This window comes from Bactrocera dorsalis, chromosome 6 (assembly GCF_023373825.1).
Source record: "Bactrocera dorsalis isolate Fly_Bdor chromosome 6, ASM2337382v1, whole genome shotgun sequence".
Taxonomy (NCBI): domain Eukaryota; kingdom Metazoa; phylum Arthropoda; class Insecta; order Diptera; family Tephritidae; genus Bactrocera; species Bactrocera dorsalis.
The window spans coordinates 5,732,505-5,751,701 of record NC_064308.1 but is presented as its reverse complement, the minus strand read 5'-3'; the positions used below and the strand labels follow the sequence as shown (position 1 = coordinate 5,751,701).

Genomic DNA, 19,197 nt, shown 5'->3' with positions numbered 1-19,197 from the left:
TTTTTTGCGATTCCCGTTCGTGGCGACAAGTCTTTTTTCTCCGGCGGTCTACAAGTGCGAAGCGAGTGACGACAACAACGTTTTTTATACAAGTGAACCCTTTTTAAATAAAAGCGCATAAAAGTGTTTTCGGATTTCCACGCGCAAGTGTATAAAAGTGTTTTCCGAGTTCCACGCACAAGCGTTCAAAAGTGTTTTCAAATTTTCATACATACGATCAAAGTGCGTGCGGATAATTTCCTAACCCCACATATATACGTTCAAAAGTGTTTTCCAATTTTTAATATATACATCAAAAGTGTGGTCGCTGCTAAATTCTCATTTTTACATACATACATCAAAGTGGTCGCTGCTAAATTCTCATTTTCATATACATACGTTCAAAGTGCGTGCGGATCATTTCCTAATCCCACATATATACGTTCAAAAGTGTTTTCCAATTTTTAATATATACATCAAAAGTGTGGTCGCTGCTAAATTCTCATTTTCACATACATACATCAAAGTGGTCGCTGCTAAATTCTCATTTTCACATACATACATCAAAGTGGTCGCTGCTAAATTCTCATTTTCACATACATACGTTCAAAGTGCGTGCGGATCATTTCCTAATCCCATATATATACGTTCAAAAGTGTTTTCCAATTTTCAATATATACATCAAAAGTGTGGTCGCTGCTAAATTCTCATTTTCATATACATACATCCAAAGTGGTCGCTGCTAAAATTGCTCATTGGCATATACATACGTTCAAAACAAAGGTGTCGGAGTAATTGGACATCTGGAAGAAGCTACGAAAACAAGTGAGTAAACAACAGGTTTGACTTAGAAGTAATAAGTATTATATATTTTAATAATTAAATGTTATGGTTTTAAATTCTAAAGATATGTTTTTAAAAATAGCAAAATGTATCCTACGTACATTTCATTTATTCTTAAAATATTTACTTCTACTTTAAATTTATACAAATTCTTATATATTAACAAATAATATATTTTATTTAAAACAATATTTTTTTTTTCAAAAAACTGCATTTCTCTTAATATATAATAATGTTATTTTATTATATAATATTACAATTTTGAAAGATTTGTTAAATTATTTTAATTCTACCTTATGTTTATACAAATTCTTATATATTAACAAATTACACAAATGATTTAAAATTTCTTAGTTTAAATGTTTATTTATTAATTCATAATGTCATATTTTTAACCTATTCTAATGCGCTTATGTCTGAAAAAGATACTGTTGCACATAGCCTTAGTCCGAAATAGAGACACAAATACCATCATGATAGCTATGCACTGTCTCATAAGTGATAGCATCAACATGAGAATGATCCATGTTTGAAAATGCCCAATCAATTTGCGTCCCCACAGGTGTAGTTGAATATTCTACACTAAGCAGGGAACTAAAGTTTTTATCTTGAAGAAGATTTTTTATTGTAGACCCTGTAGACTTTAAACAAATGTTAAAATCTCCAACAATTAAGACATTTTGATTGCACAACTCTGTAGTAAGAATTTCTTGAAGTTCTGCAATTAAAAGCCTGAGGGGAAAAGCTGAGTTTCTGTAAAGAACCAGAATATTGTTGTTGAAACATTTAAACAAAACTGCTTCTAAAACTTTGCGGCCTGAATAAATTTTCTTAATGATCTTCGGTTCTATAGAGCTGGCAACACTATGCTTTGCATAAATTATAAGGCCCCGTTTATTTCGGTTGCTTGTCTCAGTGCTATCTATCCTCAGCTCGTTTATAAGAGTAAATCCTGGTATCTCAAAATGTTCATCAGGAATGCTCCAGGTTTCTACGAAGCATAAAATATCCGAAGATAGCAGCAGACAGTCGCCTTTCATATCGTTAATGTGAGCGTGGAGACTCTGAACATTATGAAATAAAATCTGAAGTGCTGATAATCGAGAAATCATAAAATTGAAACTTGTAATCAGGGCTTTAGATGTGCTCAATTCCATCATTTCCCTAAATACTGGATCCGATTCGGAAAAGTTATTAGGAGGAATAAAATTTCCGACAATAAAGAGACCTACTGCCGTAGTAGCTCGACTGCAAGCGACATATATCGAAGCTCTAGGCATTCTGGGTCGAGTATGAACGACAACTTTATTATATGTAGCACCCTGACTTTTGTGAATAGTTATTCCCTCAGCTGGAACAACTGGAAACTGATTTCTTTCAATTGTAATTTGCTCATTTCTTTTATATTGAAAAGATCTAACAACTTTTTCAATTGGGGTCCAAGAACTTTCTAGAGGATGAGGCTTTTTGGATCGTGCTATCAAACCAACAGAAGGTTCAAAGAATTTAATCCAAAGAATTACTGGATAATCAATTTGCATTAGTTCTCCAGTTGCCCCATTAACTAAACCATCACATGTGTTTATATTCACTGTAATCATGTATTTTGCAGTGGTTTTTAGTGTCAACTCATAAGGAAGTCCCTTTGTTTCAGAAGTTTTGAAAAGTTGAACTCTTTCCAAAATATTCCCTTGTTGATCACCTATACCCATTCCTCTTACAGAGTCTTTGGCAGTTGAAGAAATGGCTTCAGTTGTAATTCGACTGAGCTTAAGGGCATTAAAATTATTTGTCTCTTCGTTTGACCAAAATAAATGGATCGCATCATCGGGGACTTCTTCAGAATTAACTACCCGAGTTTGAATTAATGATATATCATGATTTGTCATAGTGCCAGATGCCATACGGTTTAACGCAGTAGCAAAAGCTTGATCGTCCCTTTGTCTCATTATTTCTGTTAATTCAAAATATTTGAACAAGTCCCATAAAGGAGAACCAACTAAAGTGCTGTAAGCATCATTAGGGTTAGAAGAAAATATCCACCTATCTCCAACAGGTGGGAGTTGTTTCAAATCTCCAAACACTATAATCGGTATGCCACCGAATGGGTTGTTTGTTTTAAAAATTTGTTTAAGCCTAGCATCAACATAGCTAAACATTCGAGCGCCCACCATTGATATTTCATCAATTATGATTAGTTTTAAATCAGCAAGTTTGGAATACAAAGAGTTAACTATGTCACTGCTTAGGGGCCTCAACTCTCTATTCAGCTGATTTACAGGAAGAGAAAATATTGAGTGAAGTGTCAGTACACCTATCCCGAATGCAGCTTTACCCGTAGGTGCACAAAGGAGAACTTTTAAAGAACTTGGGTTTGATCCAGGTGTAGAATTGAAGCGATGGTTAAGAGCTTGATATATTGCAGATATCAAACGACTTTTTCCAACACCTGCTCCGCCCCCAATGAATTCATAAAATGGTCGACTTGTTTTAATCTGGTGCATCAAATGAGTCAAGTATGTTCTTTGCTTAATATTTAAACCTTGAACTAGAGAAAATAATTCCTCAACCGAAATTAAAGGGGGTAGTTTAATAAGCCTAATATTGCAATCAGATTCAGTACCATTATCTGTTGTATGTCCGCCATGCAATTCCAGCAAATTAATATTAGGGCTTATTTCTGGAAGTGCTAACACCCGAAACTCATTTTCCACAACAGGTAGTTCATTTTGCACAGCTTCTTCTAAGTCTGTCTCATTATAAAGACTTTCTAAGACATTTTCCAGTTCTCTTTGATCAAAAACATCATATTTTTTTCGATTTCCCTCAATTAAAATACGGTGAGTTATACAAGTTAGCTCATTATCATTTTCAATGAGATCTTGCTGTTCATTCCGCCATGGATAGAAAAGCATTACCATTTCGCGGAAATACTCAACTTTGGTCACATCAGGACTAAACCTTCTGTACCGAATAATAATTGGTTTGGTACGTTTTTTAACAAAACCGCTACCGTCTCTTAGTGCAATGGGTACCCCAATATCTGGTACGTTATTATCTTCCCTTTCTTCTTCTTCATGATCACTGTCTTGCACTATTCTATTGGATTTCACAAATTTAAACATAGATGCAAAATCTGCTAAGCAAACAGTTTCTAATTGATCGGGCCGCTGCACATAACGGTCTAAAATACCAGCTACAAATATTTCAGTAGAATCTGAAGGAAGGTTCTGAAGTTCCGCCCTAGGTTTTACCATTCGAACACGTTCCTCCGGTCGTGAGGTATTTATAAATATTTCTCCATTACTAGCTTCCGAAAGATGAAGCCCAATGCAGCAATAAACAGCTTCTTGTGCAGATATTTCCGTGCCTGATATAAATTTATGACCTATATGTTGAAGTTTTTGCTTTATTGTATAATTTCCGGCATTTACTTCTGATATAGCTTCATTTAAGAGCCTAGAAATTCCTCTGTTCGATTTGTTAATATAATTAATTATATAGGAACAGCAAGCATATGCATCCAGTATATATTGGATATCCATATTAGCCCTATGGAATTCCAAAATAAGAGGATTATAAGCATTTATAAATCGATCTTTCATTTTTCTTTTCAGAAAAATTTTAGGTTTCGATAAGCTTGATCTCAGAGCTAGCAAATAGTCATCAAAAGACATGTTTATTCTAATATCGCTCAAGAAATATTCAAAATTATCTAAATTCGATATATCTTCTGTAGTCAGAGTTGAATTTAAAACATTTTGAATTCTAGAAAAGTTTTCCTTATGCCTTTCCAAATCTTGGGTTGTGTCTGGAAAAGGAAGCAATATTTGTGTGCAAGGCATTGGTGGATATGGTATACCAAAACGACAAAATTGTTGTCCTCTTATTTCTCTAGTACACGACCGACTGTGATTATGCTTTTGATAATCTAAATAATGTTCCAAGTGGCTTACTGAACCATCTGTTGAAATATAAGTGTCAATGAAATCAATGACTTCGGAGAATGTCTCAGGATTTTGAAGGTTGATCTTGGGAGCATTATTAAGCCAATACATGCCATGTATATGCGGGGAACCTCTCTGTTGAAACTCTACTCTCCAGTAATAGTTTTTTACAAAATGTGTTCCAAAAATGCCGGTATTATCTTTAAAAAGTTTAAGGATTTGCCGGTAGCGGTAATCAAAATATCTAGCACAAGTAACCGCATCTGAGCGGATTAAGCGATATCTATCTTGGGTTGATAAAATATTGGCTTCTTCTTGTGAAATATCTTTTGAATCAACAGTTTTCGACAGAATAACCAACAGCTCAACCCACTGAGATTCAGCAGCCGATAGAGTTATGAAAAAGGTTGGAAGCCCAAATTGGCGAATCATTGCAATTGCTTTTTTTTTCTCAGCTTCCCAGTGAGCAGGAGAGGATCTAACACCTTTCAAAACTTTGTAACCGTCATCATGTTGAATCAAGTTTTGAACAAAGTTTTCATTTAATACATTTTGCGCCGTAACACGGTTAGGACCTGAATACTTTCGAAGGCAAATGGATGTACTATTCTTAATTTGCAGTAGTTCTAATTTTTTATAGTCGTAGAACAACTTTGGAATGGTACACGCTCTGCGGTCAAAGCGGCGAATTTCGGAACGTACAATCTTACTATATGTTTCAGAGCATGTACGTTTCTGCCCAACGTATATTGTTCCAAATGACAATTCTTCCGAATTATTATCTTGAACTATATCAATTGGCCTTTGCCCTTCCCCTGGTGCTATAACCAAGCGGTTATATTCCATGTTTTCTATAGGAATATTGTCTAAAAGAGTCTCTTGACCACCTGGGTTCAGTTCTGCAGGTACGGGTGCTATGGGAATGTCTGAGTGATTATTATGGGAAGTCTGTTCCTCATAAAGAGATTGAACCAATTTATCATCTTCAGCAGATGCAACAAAGGGAACTTCTTCTTGGTTATTAAAGCCTGAAATCCAATTCTCATTTATGTGTATATTATGCTCACGATACAGAGGAGTATTCACTAAGAATCGCAAAGCTTCCATAACCTTCGCAGGCCGTATGGTATCAGTCATATAATCATGATTGTATTCCATACGTCTTCTTAAGTGAATTTGTATCACATGAGTTTGATCAAAAGTCCTCGGTAGAGATGTCACAACATTATTAACAGAAATAGGTATATTGACAACGGCACCTTTAATCGAACTTTGGCCTTGATAACCCAAAGGACGAATAGTCATAAAAGGCAATCGAGGCATTATTAGCCTTTCTTCAATAGGGGTTAAATTTTTTAAACAATCTGGTATATCCGGAAAGTCTAGACCATTTAACAAACATATTTTTGGTATGTTATTTTTGGCAATCCCATTTTTGCAAGTTAAGCAAAAATTGTAGTTTCCATCTTCAGAAGGAAACTTTTGCTTTAAAAAGAAAGCAGATGTAACATCTGGGTGAACTTGAGTTATAGTTCCGAAATTTAACTTGCGTACTTGATGTGGAAATCATAATCCCCCACAGCAAATACATATTTCGGTGGGACCTTTCTTTATATTTTCAAAATATAAGCTTCGAAAATCTCTTGAAATGGCACCATTTGCAAAAATATCAGAGACATTATTTTCTCTGTTTAATATATTTCGTTGGGACTGCCTTTCGTTTTGAATTTGCCTATTTGCCAAATTTTCTCTATGAATACGGACCTGATTTTGTTGTTGACGTCTCTGATTTAAAATTTGTTTCCTTGCACCCCTCCTGATAAGCTGTCGTCGTTGCGTTTCTCTAGAACGTTCCTCTCTCCTTGTTTCAGGATTTCTTCTTGAACGTTCTCTCTGTATTTGATCACGTATTCGCTCTAAATTTCTATAGTTAGGATTTCTTCTAAGTTCTCGGTGTACTACGGTATTATGAGACTGCTCATTTGACCGAATAATAGGGTTTTGGCGTCGAATTCTATGTTGCCTTGAATTTCTACTTTGCTCAGCAGACCTAAGCTCTGGGTTTTCCCGCCGAGACCTATGCTGAACAGTATTTATACTTTGCTCAGCAGACCGAAGATCTGGGTTCTCCCGCCGGGACCTATGTTCTCGGGTATTCCTACTTTGCTCTTCAGAGCGAAATTGAGGATTTTGTCGCCGGGTTCTATGCTGATTGGTATCTATGATTTGTTCAGCTAACCTTATTTCGGGATTTTCCCGCCGAGACCTATGCTGAACAGTATTTATACTTTGCTCAGCAGACCGAAGATCTGGGTTCTCCCGCCGGGACCTATGTTCTCGGGTATTCCTACTTTGCTCAGCAGACCGAAGATCTGGGTTCTCCCGCCGGGACCTATGTTCTCGGGTATTCCTACTTTGCTCTTCAGAGCGAAATTGAGGTTTTTGTCGCCGGGTTCTATGCTGATTGGTATCTATGATTTGTTCACCTAACCTTATTTCGGGATTTTCCCGCCGAGACCTATGCTGAACAGTATTTATACTTTGCTCAGCAGACCTAAGCTCTGGGTTTTCTCGCCGAGACCTATGCTGAACAGTATTTATACTTTGCTCAGCAGACCGAAGATCTGGGTTCTCCCGCCGGGACCTATGTTCTCGGGTATTCCTACTTTGCTCTTCAGAGCGAAATTGAGGATTTTGTCGCCGGGTTCTATGCTGATTGGTATCTATGATTTGTTCAGCTAACCTTATTTCGGGATTTTCCCGCCGAGACCTATGCTGAACAGTATTTATACTTTGCTCAGCAGACCGAAGATCTGGGTTCTCCCGCCGGGACCTATGTTCTCGGGTATTCCTACTTTGCTCTTCAGAGCGAAATTGAGGATTTTGTCGCCGGGTTCTATGCTGATTGGTATCTATGATTTGTTCAGCTAACCTTATTTCGGGATTTTCCCGCCGAGACCTATGCTGAACAGTATTTATACTTTGCTCAGCAGACCTAACCAATGAGCTAGCCCGAAGAATCTGCATACGTCTTCTATTTTCAAGTCGACTTTGTACAACAGATCTTTTATTTAATCTAGGCATAATTTCTTAAAATTAAATCTTACTAAAGAAAATAAATAATTTAATATTAATCTATTAAAATAAGTGTGTAAATACTTTCTGATTTTTCTTCCGAATGACTCCTGTGTTCTCTTTTTAGGGTAACTTGCTGGCCTTCTTTCAGTCTTCTTTTCAAGTGGATGTTGATATGGATTCGTTGTATATTTTATTATATTGATATGATTGATGATGCTAACACTACTATAGTAAATTTTCACTTAATTAGTTAAAACTTCAGCTAAAATGTAGACTTCACTACTCAAGTTATTTAGTGTAACTGAGAGTATAAACATCTAGCATAATAATATAGGTATATATTATACATATATAGTACATACAAATATATATGTATATCTTAGAAATTAGTAATTTGCTTAATAGCCTTGAAAGTATTTACACGGAAAACTCCTACGTAAATTGCATTTTTTAATGCTTTCTGAAACAAAGGAGTTCATCTTCCGCAAATGTTCGCTCGTGAAGGCTAAACTAGGTAGAAAATTTGTGAAAACATTTTTTAAGTATACCATATATCAAGGTTGAAAGTTTGAGTTGTTATGAATAGACATAGGTAGGCAAGCCATTTTTGTTTTAAAAATTATTCAATAACATTTGAGTAAGGGGATTTGCAACCAAATACATTGAAAACAATTTTAAAGAATAAATACTAATTCCCATTAAATATATATGCTAAATATTGTAAATTATTACGTCTATGTACACATCTGTGTCTTAATATCTAAACCTTCCATAAGCTATCTATGGTGCTTTGTAAATCGCGATTTTTTCGCAAAAACCAAATTAAAATAATTAATAATAATTACAATTTAATTTGACTGAGGTTGAAGTTTAGCTCAGTTTGACATTTAAGCGTCGCATTTGGTCCATCTGAAAAGCAGGTTTTCAAATTGCGTACCTTTGATACTAGACTACTATTAATTTACGTTAGTATTTCTTACTGATTTTCAAATATGGTTGGATTTTACATGCGCCTAAAAAATTTAATGTATAATATATTCTTATAATATTTTAAAGATATCTTAGGAAGTACGCAATATATTCGGCGTAAAGTAAAAAGTAAAGGCAGAAATCGTGTTTACATTACATATTACATATGTATATGGGGGCCAACACGTTGATTAAGTATGAACATATTTCCATGCAAATTTGTTAAGGTAATTCAAAATTTGACCAATATATTCGGCACAAAGTCCACTAGAATTGTGAAAATCAAATAAGAGAAAAAGAATAAGAAGAAATATTAGCTTGATTTTGCCCATTTTTGGCACCGACGAACACTGTTGGAAGGAACACATCTCCTATGAATATGTTTAGAATATCTGAGATATTTACCGATATTTTCAATAAAATGGTCTGATCTCGGTGATTTTTATTCGGGCTATGCTACACTAGAAATACAGTATTTGTGCAAAGTTTTGGTCCGTTATCTTCACTGGTGTTGAACTCATATACTATAACGTGAACGAATCAGATGGACCTCAAAATTGTGGTATATGGGAAGTAGGCGTGGTTGTGAATATATTTCGCCCAATATCGAACCATAGATGCTACGGAAATGGTTCGAACCGAATTTCGCTGAATTTGGTCGAGTAGTTTCTGAGATATGGTTTTAGACCCATAAGTGGCGGAGACACAGATGGAATTCAAAATAGAATTATATTGGAAGAAGGCGTGGTTGTGAACCGATTTCACCCATATTTCGTACATGTCATCAGGGTGTTAAGGAAATATTATATACCGAATTTCATTGAAATCGGTAGAGTAGTTCCTGAGATATGGTTTTTGGTCCATAAGTGGGCGACGCCATGCCCATTTTCAATTTAAAAAAAAGGCATAGGTGCAGCTTCCTTCTGCCATTTTTTCCGTAAAATTTAGTGTTTCTGAAGTTTTTTGTTAGTCGGTTAAGGCACTTTTAATGATTTTCAACATAACCTTTGTATGGGAGGTGGGCGTGGTTATTATCCGATTTCTTCCATTTTTGAACTGTATATGGAAATGCCTGAAGGAACTCTATAGAGTTTATTTGACATAGCTATAGTAGTTTCCGAGATATGTACAAAAAACTTAGTAGGGGGCGGGGCCACGCCCACTTTTCCAAAAAAGTTACGTTCAAATATGCCCCTCCCTAATGCGATCCTTTGTGCCAAATTTCACTTTAATATCTTTATTTATGGCTTAGTTATGACACTTTATAGGTTTTCGGTTTCCGCCATTTTGTGGGCGTGGCAGTGGGCCGATTTTGCCCATCTTCGAACTTAACCTTCTTATGGAGCCAAGAAATACGTGTACCAAGTTTCATCATGATATCTCAATTTTTACTCAAGTTACAGCTTGCACGGACAGACGGACGGACAGACAGACATCCGGATTTCAACTCTACTCGTCACCCTGATCACTTTGGTATATATAACCCCATATCTGACTCTTTTAGTTTTAGGACTTACAAACAACCGTTATGTGAACAAAACTATAATACTCTCCTTAGCAACTTTGTTGCGAGAGTATAAAAATACAAAAATTAAAATTAATACAAGTTAAAAATCGTTTTGTTATTTTTATTAAAAAAAATGTTTTCTGGGAGCTGTGCTCCTTTTTTGTGGGAGCACTGCTCCTTTGTTTGGGAGCTACGCTCCTTTATTGAATTTTGTGTAAGAACTGAATTTTACAATTATAATATTTACGCTTAACTCTAAACCTACGTTTGCCGCTGCAACGGGTACGGAGTTTGCTGACACTGCGCTTCCCACTGGTTGGCACTTCACTGACGCTGCGCTTCCCACAGGTTGCCACTACACGTGTCGCACTCTTAGCGATTTAGTGGTGTCATATTATATTACCTTGTATCATATGATATTGATGCATCATATACTACTTTTTGAATGTGTGGGGTGCTAATTTACATATATATCTAACTTTTTCTAATTCACTGTTCCAGGATAATAGTTATTACTCTTATTGTAAATGGCAAAGGCAAATCTCGACATTACGAACTATACGGAAGCACATACCATTACAATCTATAAAGCAATAGGGAAGTTACAAACGCCATCCATAAAAGTAGTTCACTTAATAGATCTTCAGCAAATAGAAATCGAACTTCTAAAAATACGTGAACACACCATTAAAGATCTTAAAACAAGCTATCTCTTCATACTCTAACTCACGAAATAGTACAATCACTCGCTGCATTAAATACACTCACTTTCAAAGACCGCCGAACTAGATCAATAAATTAGATTGGATTAGCCTGAAAATATGTTGCAGGAAATCCAGATCATGATGATCTATTAATGATACAAAACATTTTCAATAGCCAGGTCATTATAAAAAAAAAAACCGCTAAAGAATAGAATTAATGATTTAACTACAATTTCAAATATGTTAAAAAATACAATCAGGAAAGACAATTTGTTTAATAATGAAATAGCAATAAGTTTCCAAAATCAAGTCAGACTAATAAAAGAAGAAATAATAAATGTCAAATATACAACTTAAGGGTAAGGCTGAGCTCAGGCTATTACCGGGGTCACAGCTGGCGGATGGTGGTTAGCTGCGAATAGTAATACCCAGTCCCCGACCAAGAGCTGCAGGAGAGGAGGACTTGGCTCAAAACGCCTAATACGCCCAATGAACCTCCGGCGAAGAGGCGAGAAGATGCCGCCTTTAAATAAGCGTCCACAACCATCACCGGGGTTGCACCGAGGGAGAACCTACCCACTAGAGGGAGGCAACAAAGCGACGAGGGAGACATACAGTGAGCAGCACCAAAAGTGCACAGACGCCGGCGAAACCCCTGGGCAAGCGCCCATCAGAATCAAGGCCAGTAAGGTTCTGATTATGGAATACTGGAAACCAATAAGGGACTAGTCTGACAAAGGGCTGGTGAGGGCAGTATTCTATCACCTCAGTAGGTAAGAGTGAAATCTTACCGAAATGGCTGGCAGGCAAATACTGCTCGCAACTCCGTCTCGTTAAAACCCTGGCAGGTCTTCAAGTACTTCCAATGCACGTCGCCAAAAAATTGTTTTTGGCCGTACAGGTTCAGTTGAGACGAGCTCCTGATTCGTGAGTGAACCTGACACTGAACATAAGCTCCCATAAGGACTTGTGTCAATCCTTGCGTGGCCTCCCTGATTGCATAGATAACCACGGGGTTCATATAGGGCAACTATTACAACGTGCGGAGATAGCGGCTTGAAGCGGAGACCCATTAGATCTAAAATGAATACACCACAACAACAAAAAAAACCCCAACAGAAGGAACAACAGAAAGAACAACAAAACAAAGATGCTCAAGACGAGGAATACGGGACCGTGTTCCGCAGAAGTAGTAGGATACTTAGATCCCCTACACTAACCATCAGTCCCAAACAATTCGAAAAAACTGGAGAATAGATAGCCTCAAAGGAAACTCCTGCAACCACCAGCAAAACAAACAGAAGAGAAGAGCACTCAGTGGCCACCATAAAAGTACCTCGAAACTTGCCGAAACAGGAGTACACCACTCAAATGAGACGAGCAGAAGAGGAATCTTTGGAAAAATGCAAGAGTATTGTGCAAATCATGAAGACGGCGATGGCAAAGCAAAAGAATGTCAGCTCGGATATCAAGAACGGAGCGGCACAGCTGGACGAACTCTTCGACGTAATGAAGAGTTACCGCAGAAACTGGTTCATCGCAGAAAACGAGAAAAGACGCGGTCTTCTAAACAGACGGATCACGACCACAGATCCAACAACCTCGAAGCGGCGAGTGACAAGCCCAGTGGAGCCTCGAGAAACAGTGTGACCAAGAAGTGAAAAGGACGGCCAGTGGCAGAAAGTCTTGCACAAAAAAGCAAGGAAAATACTAGCAATAGAAGGAATGGAAAACAAAAACCCAAAAGAGGGAGGACAACAAGGGAGGAATATCGCCTCAAACCAGAGAGCAAAAAGCAGGCCAGCAGAAGGAAATAGCTACGCCGAAGTCCTCAAGAATATCCATAGAAAGGTTAGCCTAAGAGAAGCAGAGGCGAAAATCAAAGGAATCCTTAAAACAAGAGCCGATGCTTTACTTCTGGAGCTAGAGAAGGCACAATTCACAAAAGCCAGTTTCTGCGAGGCACTCAAGACGACTCTCCGAGAATCCGCAACCGTGGCCGACCTTAAATCAAAAGCCACAATAGAGATTAGAGACCCCGACTCCCCTTCAACAAAAGAGGAAGTAGCAGAGGCTGTAAAAAAGTGCTACAGGATTCCATGGAAGACTTGACGATAAGCAAAACAGCACCTAACACAGGAGAGCAGGTCAGGGCATATATAATACTCGATGAGGATAAGGCTGACATCCTGATGCGACAGGCACGCATAAAAACAGGCTTGGTAAACTGCAGGCTGCGACTGAAAGAAGCCCCAAAAAGATGCTTTGGACCAGGGTACTTAGCCTGGAACTGCAAAGGGCCCGATAGAAGAGGACAAGGTGTTTGCATAAAATGCGGCCAACCAGGTCACAAAATGAAAGAGTGCACAAAGCCTCCCTCATGCAGCCTCTGCATGGAAACTAAACACGAAAAAGTTGACCATATCCCGCAAAATGTATGGTATATAGGAAGTACCAAAACAAATGAATCTCTTACAGGCCAATATGCATAGATGCAAGGCTGCTGACGCACTACTCTCGCAAATGACGAGTTAATCATCATAAGCGAGCAATACAAAAAGAAAAAGAGAGGTACCTGGCTGGAAGATAGCAGCTCGACCGCCGCTATTTGGCTACCACCAGGGAGTAACGCCATCACTGTAGACAACGGGAACGACAACGGTTTTGTCTGGGCCAAATGCGACCTTTTTACAGTAATTAGCTGCTACTTGACGCCAAGCGATAGCATACAGGAATTCCAAGAAAAGCTCAACAATATTGAGGACACGCCAGGTCTATAGAAGGTCGACTAATTATCGTCGGAGACCTAAATTCCAAAGCCGTAGAGTGGGGTATGCCAAACACGGACTCGAGAGGAAAGCGCATTCTAGAAATGGTTGCGCGCCTAAGTCTAATAGTGCTCACACGGGAAACGCAACCATGTTTAGAAGACCGGAATGCGAGGAAACTGCACCAGACATTACTCTATCATCAGAACGCTTGGCAGGCTCAATAAAGAAATGGAAAGTCCTGGGGGACTACACTAGCAGCGATCAGCAGTACATTTCCTTCACTATCGATACAGGAACAAACGCTAACCAGTACAGGACAAAGACTGCAACACGGAAGTGGAACATTTCGAAGTTAAATACTTCGAAATTGATCTCCGCAATAGACGACCAAAACCCATCTAGCACCTCCCCAAAAAATGCAAGAAAAGTTGTCGAGCACACAATGCTTAATATAATAAGAGCCTGTAAAAAATCAATGCCCAAGGCTTCCCACAGCAAACATAAGGCACCAGTCTATTGGTGGACTGAAAATATCGCCCAACTCAGACGCACATGCCTCCGCCTCCGCAGTTCCTACACGAGATCCAGGCGCAGAGGAGCCGCACCCGAAAAAGCCGAGCAATATAAAGCAGCATAAAAGGAGCTGAAGCACGCCATCGACGACAGAAAAAAGAAAAAATGGGAAGAACTACGCGAGGATATAAACAGAAACCTCTGGGGACTCGGATATAAAGTAGTTATGAAGAGACTCGGCGCTTGAGCAAAGCCACCTGCGTAGATGGCATAAATATAAAAGAATAGTGTTACTGGCGACTCTAGATGTCCGAAACGCCTGCAACAATGCTAGATGGATGGACATCATCGACGCTCTCGAAAAATGCTTTAAGATACCCGACTACCTCAGGGCTGTGGGGCGGAGCTACCTTAGCAACAGAAAATTGCTGTATTAAACTAAAAAAGGGTCACGACAGACAAAGGTTACGTCAGGAGCAGCACAAGGATCCATTCTAGGCTCAGACTTATGGAACATTAGCTATGACGCTATATTAAAACTATATATGTCAGAGAAATCATATTTAGTTGGCTACGTGGACGACATCGCGCCAGTAAAGGATACGGAAGAAGCGCGAAGAAAGCTCAATCAGGTCATGATACGGACGCAAGCATGGCTCGACACACACAACCTCTAGCTCGCTACGGAGAAAACAGAGCTCCTACTGCTAACAAACAAGCATATACCTCTCGAGATAAGCATGCACACAACTAAGGATATTCTTAGGACACAGAAAGAAGTAAACTACCTAGGCGCAAGACTGAACCCCAGACTAACCTTCTGGGTACAAATCTAGCAAGCCGCAGCAAAGGCAGCGAAGATCACCTCTGAACTGAGCCGATTAATGGCCAACATAGGAGGCCCCACCCAAGAAAAGAGAAAGCTCCTAATGTCGACGACAATCAGCGTCTTACTATATGGAGCCGAGATCTGGGCAGACGCGCTCAACAAGGAAAACCGGCGTAAGGTAATGGCGATGCAATATTAAAAATTGTATAAGCGGTAATACTCCAATTGACCTTCTAGTATATGAAAGGAAAAAGCTGTGGGAGCTAAAGAAATCATCCGATAATAACAAGAGCGCAATACAACAAACAAGGAAAGATACAATAACAACATGGCAACAAAGATGGGAGAATGAAAGTCGCGGCAGATGGACGGCCAGACTAATAAAAAGATCTATGGACAAACCGTAAATTCGGAGAAGTTGATTTTTACACAACAAAGCTATTATTTGGTCACGGATACTTCAAAAAGTACTTCTACAGAATGGGAAAAGTCGAAGAGCCGTCATGCCTATATAACGACGCGTCAGAAAACGACGCTAAAGCCGCTTTCTTCGAATGTTTGCGTTAACAACAAGAACGCACCGCCGTAGAAAACCTGGTTGGTCCAATAAACGCGGGCAATTTAGTCAGCGTGACGTTGGAGAGTGAAGCTAACTGGAAAACTATCAAGAACTTCGCAGTAATCTTGCTTCGCAGCAAAAAGCGGGACCTGGACGCAGGTGCGCAGATGTAAATTTCTCATTGAGAAAAATGGAACGCCACCCTGAAGTAATGCAAATGCGGTCCCAGGGTGGGCGACGGTTCCTTAGAAGGGGGGTTTTTAGTGACCGGCAAGTGGCACATACCGCTGCAGTGACGATAGCATCGACGATGCGGAGGCATTTTCCATCCCCTCACCCGCAAAAAAACAAAAAAAATATGCGAGTCAATGGGCAAAACAAAATATAATAAATACTTTACTTTTAAGCGAAATAGAATTACAAGAAGTCCACAAAAAAAAAAAAAATAATAATATAACAACTCTATCAGTCGAAGAAATGTTACAGTTCGCTGAAGTATCAGTCATTTTTTTGTTTGATCTCAATTTGAATTGCGCGCCAAAAAACCACTAAAAAGTTAACAGATATTCTTCTTTTGGTCTATATTATGATATTCTAAAGTTTGGACAAAATCGGAGAACCACGGGTACAAAACCATGTCGCATATTGTTTCATGCCAAATCTCCGTTGTCCCGGACAACCTATGGCTCAAGCTCACGTTTTGTCAAAGAGTCAGTGTGTCGAAAGATTGACGCGACGGCAAAGCGTCACAACATTGTGTTGTTGGTAGAAAATCCGAGCTGTGCCGAAAACACAAACGAACGATAGCCAATTGCCATTGCTTCCCTTGCCGCTGTAACAGCTTCTCCAACAAACCAGTGACAATATGCATTTTTCTGTATGAGCTTGCATACATATGTATCTACGCAGATTTTTACAAGCCGCGTAAAAATATTTTCTACATTCCTTGACAAATACAGTCAATCCCGGTTATGTGCCACAATCAAAGATACTGATTTTTGTGGTTTGTTAAAAATAACAATATGTATAATATGGCACATAAGCGAGTGGTACTTAAAACAATAATTTATATATATAATACTTCAAAAAATAAACCGAGAGATGCAGCAAGATATAGGCAGTTAAGAGGAATGATTTTCATTTAAGCGGAGTACTACTTAACCGTGGTCCCTGTACACGTAAATCAGAGGAATATTGAATATTTTCTTTGATACATTTCTTGACTTAAAAATCGACAAATAAACTATGTTGTCAATTTTATTCTAATATATTTGAATATTTATATTTGCGAGGTTGTCACTTTTTCCTTCTCATACAAATATCAGAAATTGTTTAATTTATGGTTTTTTGCTTTTGCCATCATCGCGAAAAGACGCTTGTAGGCAAAGGCATGCTCGGAGAGATGTATTGGTATTTGTTTTTATGAATGAAGCAAGTTTGCCTGATGAAAGTGCGGTTGCTTGAATGAAAATATTGTTGTTGTGTGTTTTTCTACAAATTTGGGCATCGACTATTTGGCTGCCATATTGATTTGTGAGGCTGCTATTTGCAGGGAACGTTGTTGTTTTTGTAGGACAATATTTGTAGGTTATGCGAGCGACATGTTTACATGTGTACGTAGATATGTATATATGTAGGCTTGCATATGCATTATTTGTGTGGGAAACGCTCTCGTTTTTGTAGGTGGCTGATGAGTATATTGATACAAATTTTTGATATATCGTTATTTATATTCCTAAAAGTCTTGCATTGTTCGTATTACTATATTTACTACCAAATTCACTCTGTTTTGTAGTTGTGAAGTCAGAGTTCTTTTAATTTTTTCCCAAATAGTAAATGTGTTATTATATACTTAGAAGGTGAATTAAGTGCGACAGCTAATTAGAAACAGTTGTTTAAAGAATTAAAATTCCTTGAAGTGTTAGATTTTGTTAATAATATTGTTACAAAAGTAGTATTAAGTTGTATTTGTATTGCTATATGCATCCCTTATTATGAACAATAGCTGTAGGTATATGGGATAGCATTTGTCTTGTTGTAGACATCTGGCGCCGCGGCTGTCTGCTTGTCGAAACAATAGACATCTGGCGCCGCAGCTGTCTGCTTAAACAATTGCTGAGTCTGGCGCCGCGGCTGTCTGCTTAGCTGCATTTGGTGCCGTATAGCATTATGTTCTTGTAATTTCCAGACGCAATATTCTAGAAGGACACGTCGGCATCAGCGAGGAGTGCGTGGCTATATAAGCCGTGGCAGCGCCAATGTAATCAATCAGTGCTAAGAGTAAACTGTTATAGTGTAGACGAGTTGTTGAATTGACTTAAACAGTTTTTGGTTTTATTCGCCAATCCAGAGATACGAACCTAGCAAAGTAAACTAGCAAGCAGTAAAATCGTAACAATATTATTGATTTCTGGAAAGGGTGTGTTTCAAGGACGTCGTTTAAAATATATTAAGATGTATTATTTAAGTTTTTTAATGAGGTCTGAAAAGATGCGCAAAGAAGTTTTGAATAAAGTAAAATGCTCAAAAAAATTTGTTTGAATGTCCTTAAGCATATACAGAATTTTAAAACTATTTTTTTCATTCCACGCAAAGAAAAACCCCGAAAAACTTCAACAGAAATATACCGCAGAATTAACACTATCTCTCGAAGACACCCAAAAAAAAAGTTCCACTGATATCCTACGCGAAATTCAACACCAATACAATGGCCAACTATCCAACGAAACAATTCCCCGGTGTTTCGTCGTATCTGGATTTTACGGCAGGGCAGCGCGCAGGAACCCACTTCTGACTAAAATTCGTAGAAACGACCCGTAAGCTTTAATAAATCTTATTGGTCTAAGACAACAAATCAATGGAGGTATGTCGTTTGAAACGAGGTAACAAAAATTAATCGCTTAGGTCCTGATGGTCGGAGGTATATCCGCCGTCCAATAATTCAAGAATTTGATCCTCGCTAAGGATGGTGCAGGATCAATCATGGTGTGGGAATGTTTTATATGGAATGATGTTGGTCCACTCCATAAGACTGATGGAATTCTAGACAAGGAGAAATACGTCCACATCCTAAAAAATGTCATGTTGTCATGGGCTGAGAAAAATTTTCATGTTATAAGGAAGATAACAATTCAAAGCATACGTGCAATTTGACACAAAAGTTTTTTTTAATGAAAATTCTATCAATGTTTTGGAGTAGGAATCGTCCAGATTAGACTTAAACCCTATAGAACATCTCTGGGTGATGCTAAAAGAGCCATATGCACCAAAAATATCCCAATTATGGATGTTCTTTGTGATGAAATTAGAGCAGCATGGCAAGCTACACCATTGGTGCGCTGTCAGAGTCTTATAACGGAAATTCGGAATCGATGTAAAGCAAAATTCAAGTAAAAGTGATAACCAACAAAATACTAACTGAAAGTAAGCAAGTTTTTGTAATATCTTTATTTTTTGTTAATAAAATATTTTCGCTTGTAATTAGTTGTCGCACCCAAA

The 19,197-nt window shown here is 38.2% G+C and overlaps 1 protein-coding gene across 2 annotated transcripts; it reads right to left on the bottom strand.

The window, feature by feature from the left end:
- Positions 1–6,335: 6,335 nt before the first annotated feature.
- LOC125779114 (trichohyalin-like) lies at positions 6,336–7,853 on the bottom strand. Of its 2 annotated transcripts, none has more exons than XM_049459678.1 (2): positions 7,387–7,853; positions 6,336–7,323 (listed from the first exon to the last, which is right to left on the bottom strand). In XM_049459678.1, the coding sequence occupies exons 1-2, from the start codon at positions 7,851–7,853 to the stop codon at positions 6,336–6,338; spliced, it is 1,455 nt and encodes a 484-aa protein (XP_049315635.1). The 2 variants fall into 2 exon arrangements, with proteins under 2 accessions (XP_049315635.1, XP_049315636.1); XM_049459679.1 differs by having other exon boundaries at positions 6,336–7,098; positions 7,414–7,853.
- Between the last annotated feature and the right edge of the window lie 11,344 nt (positions 7,854–19,197).

Bases quoted from the DNA above. Each gene is read 5' to 3' on its own strand.
- LOC125779114 (XM_049459678.1), bottom strand. From the start codon at position 7,853: ATGCCTAGATTAAATAAAAGATCTGTTGTACAAAGTCGACTTGAAAAT. The intron at 7,324-7,386 runs GTCTGCTGAGCA...CCCAGAGCTTAG, and splicing joins CGGGAGAACCCAGATCTTCG to GTCTGCTGAGCAAAGTATAA.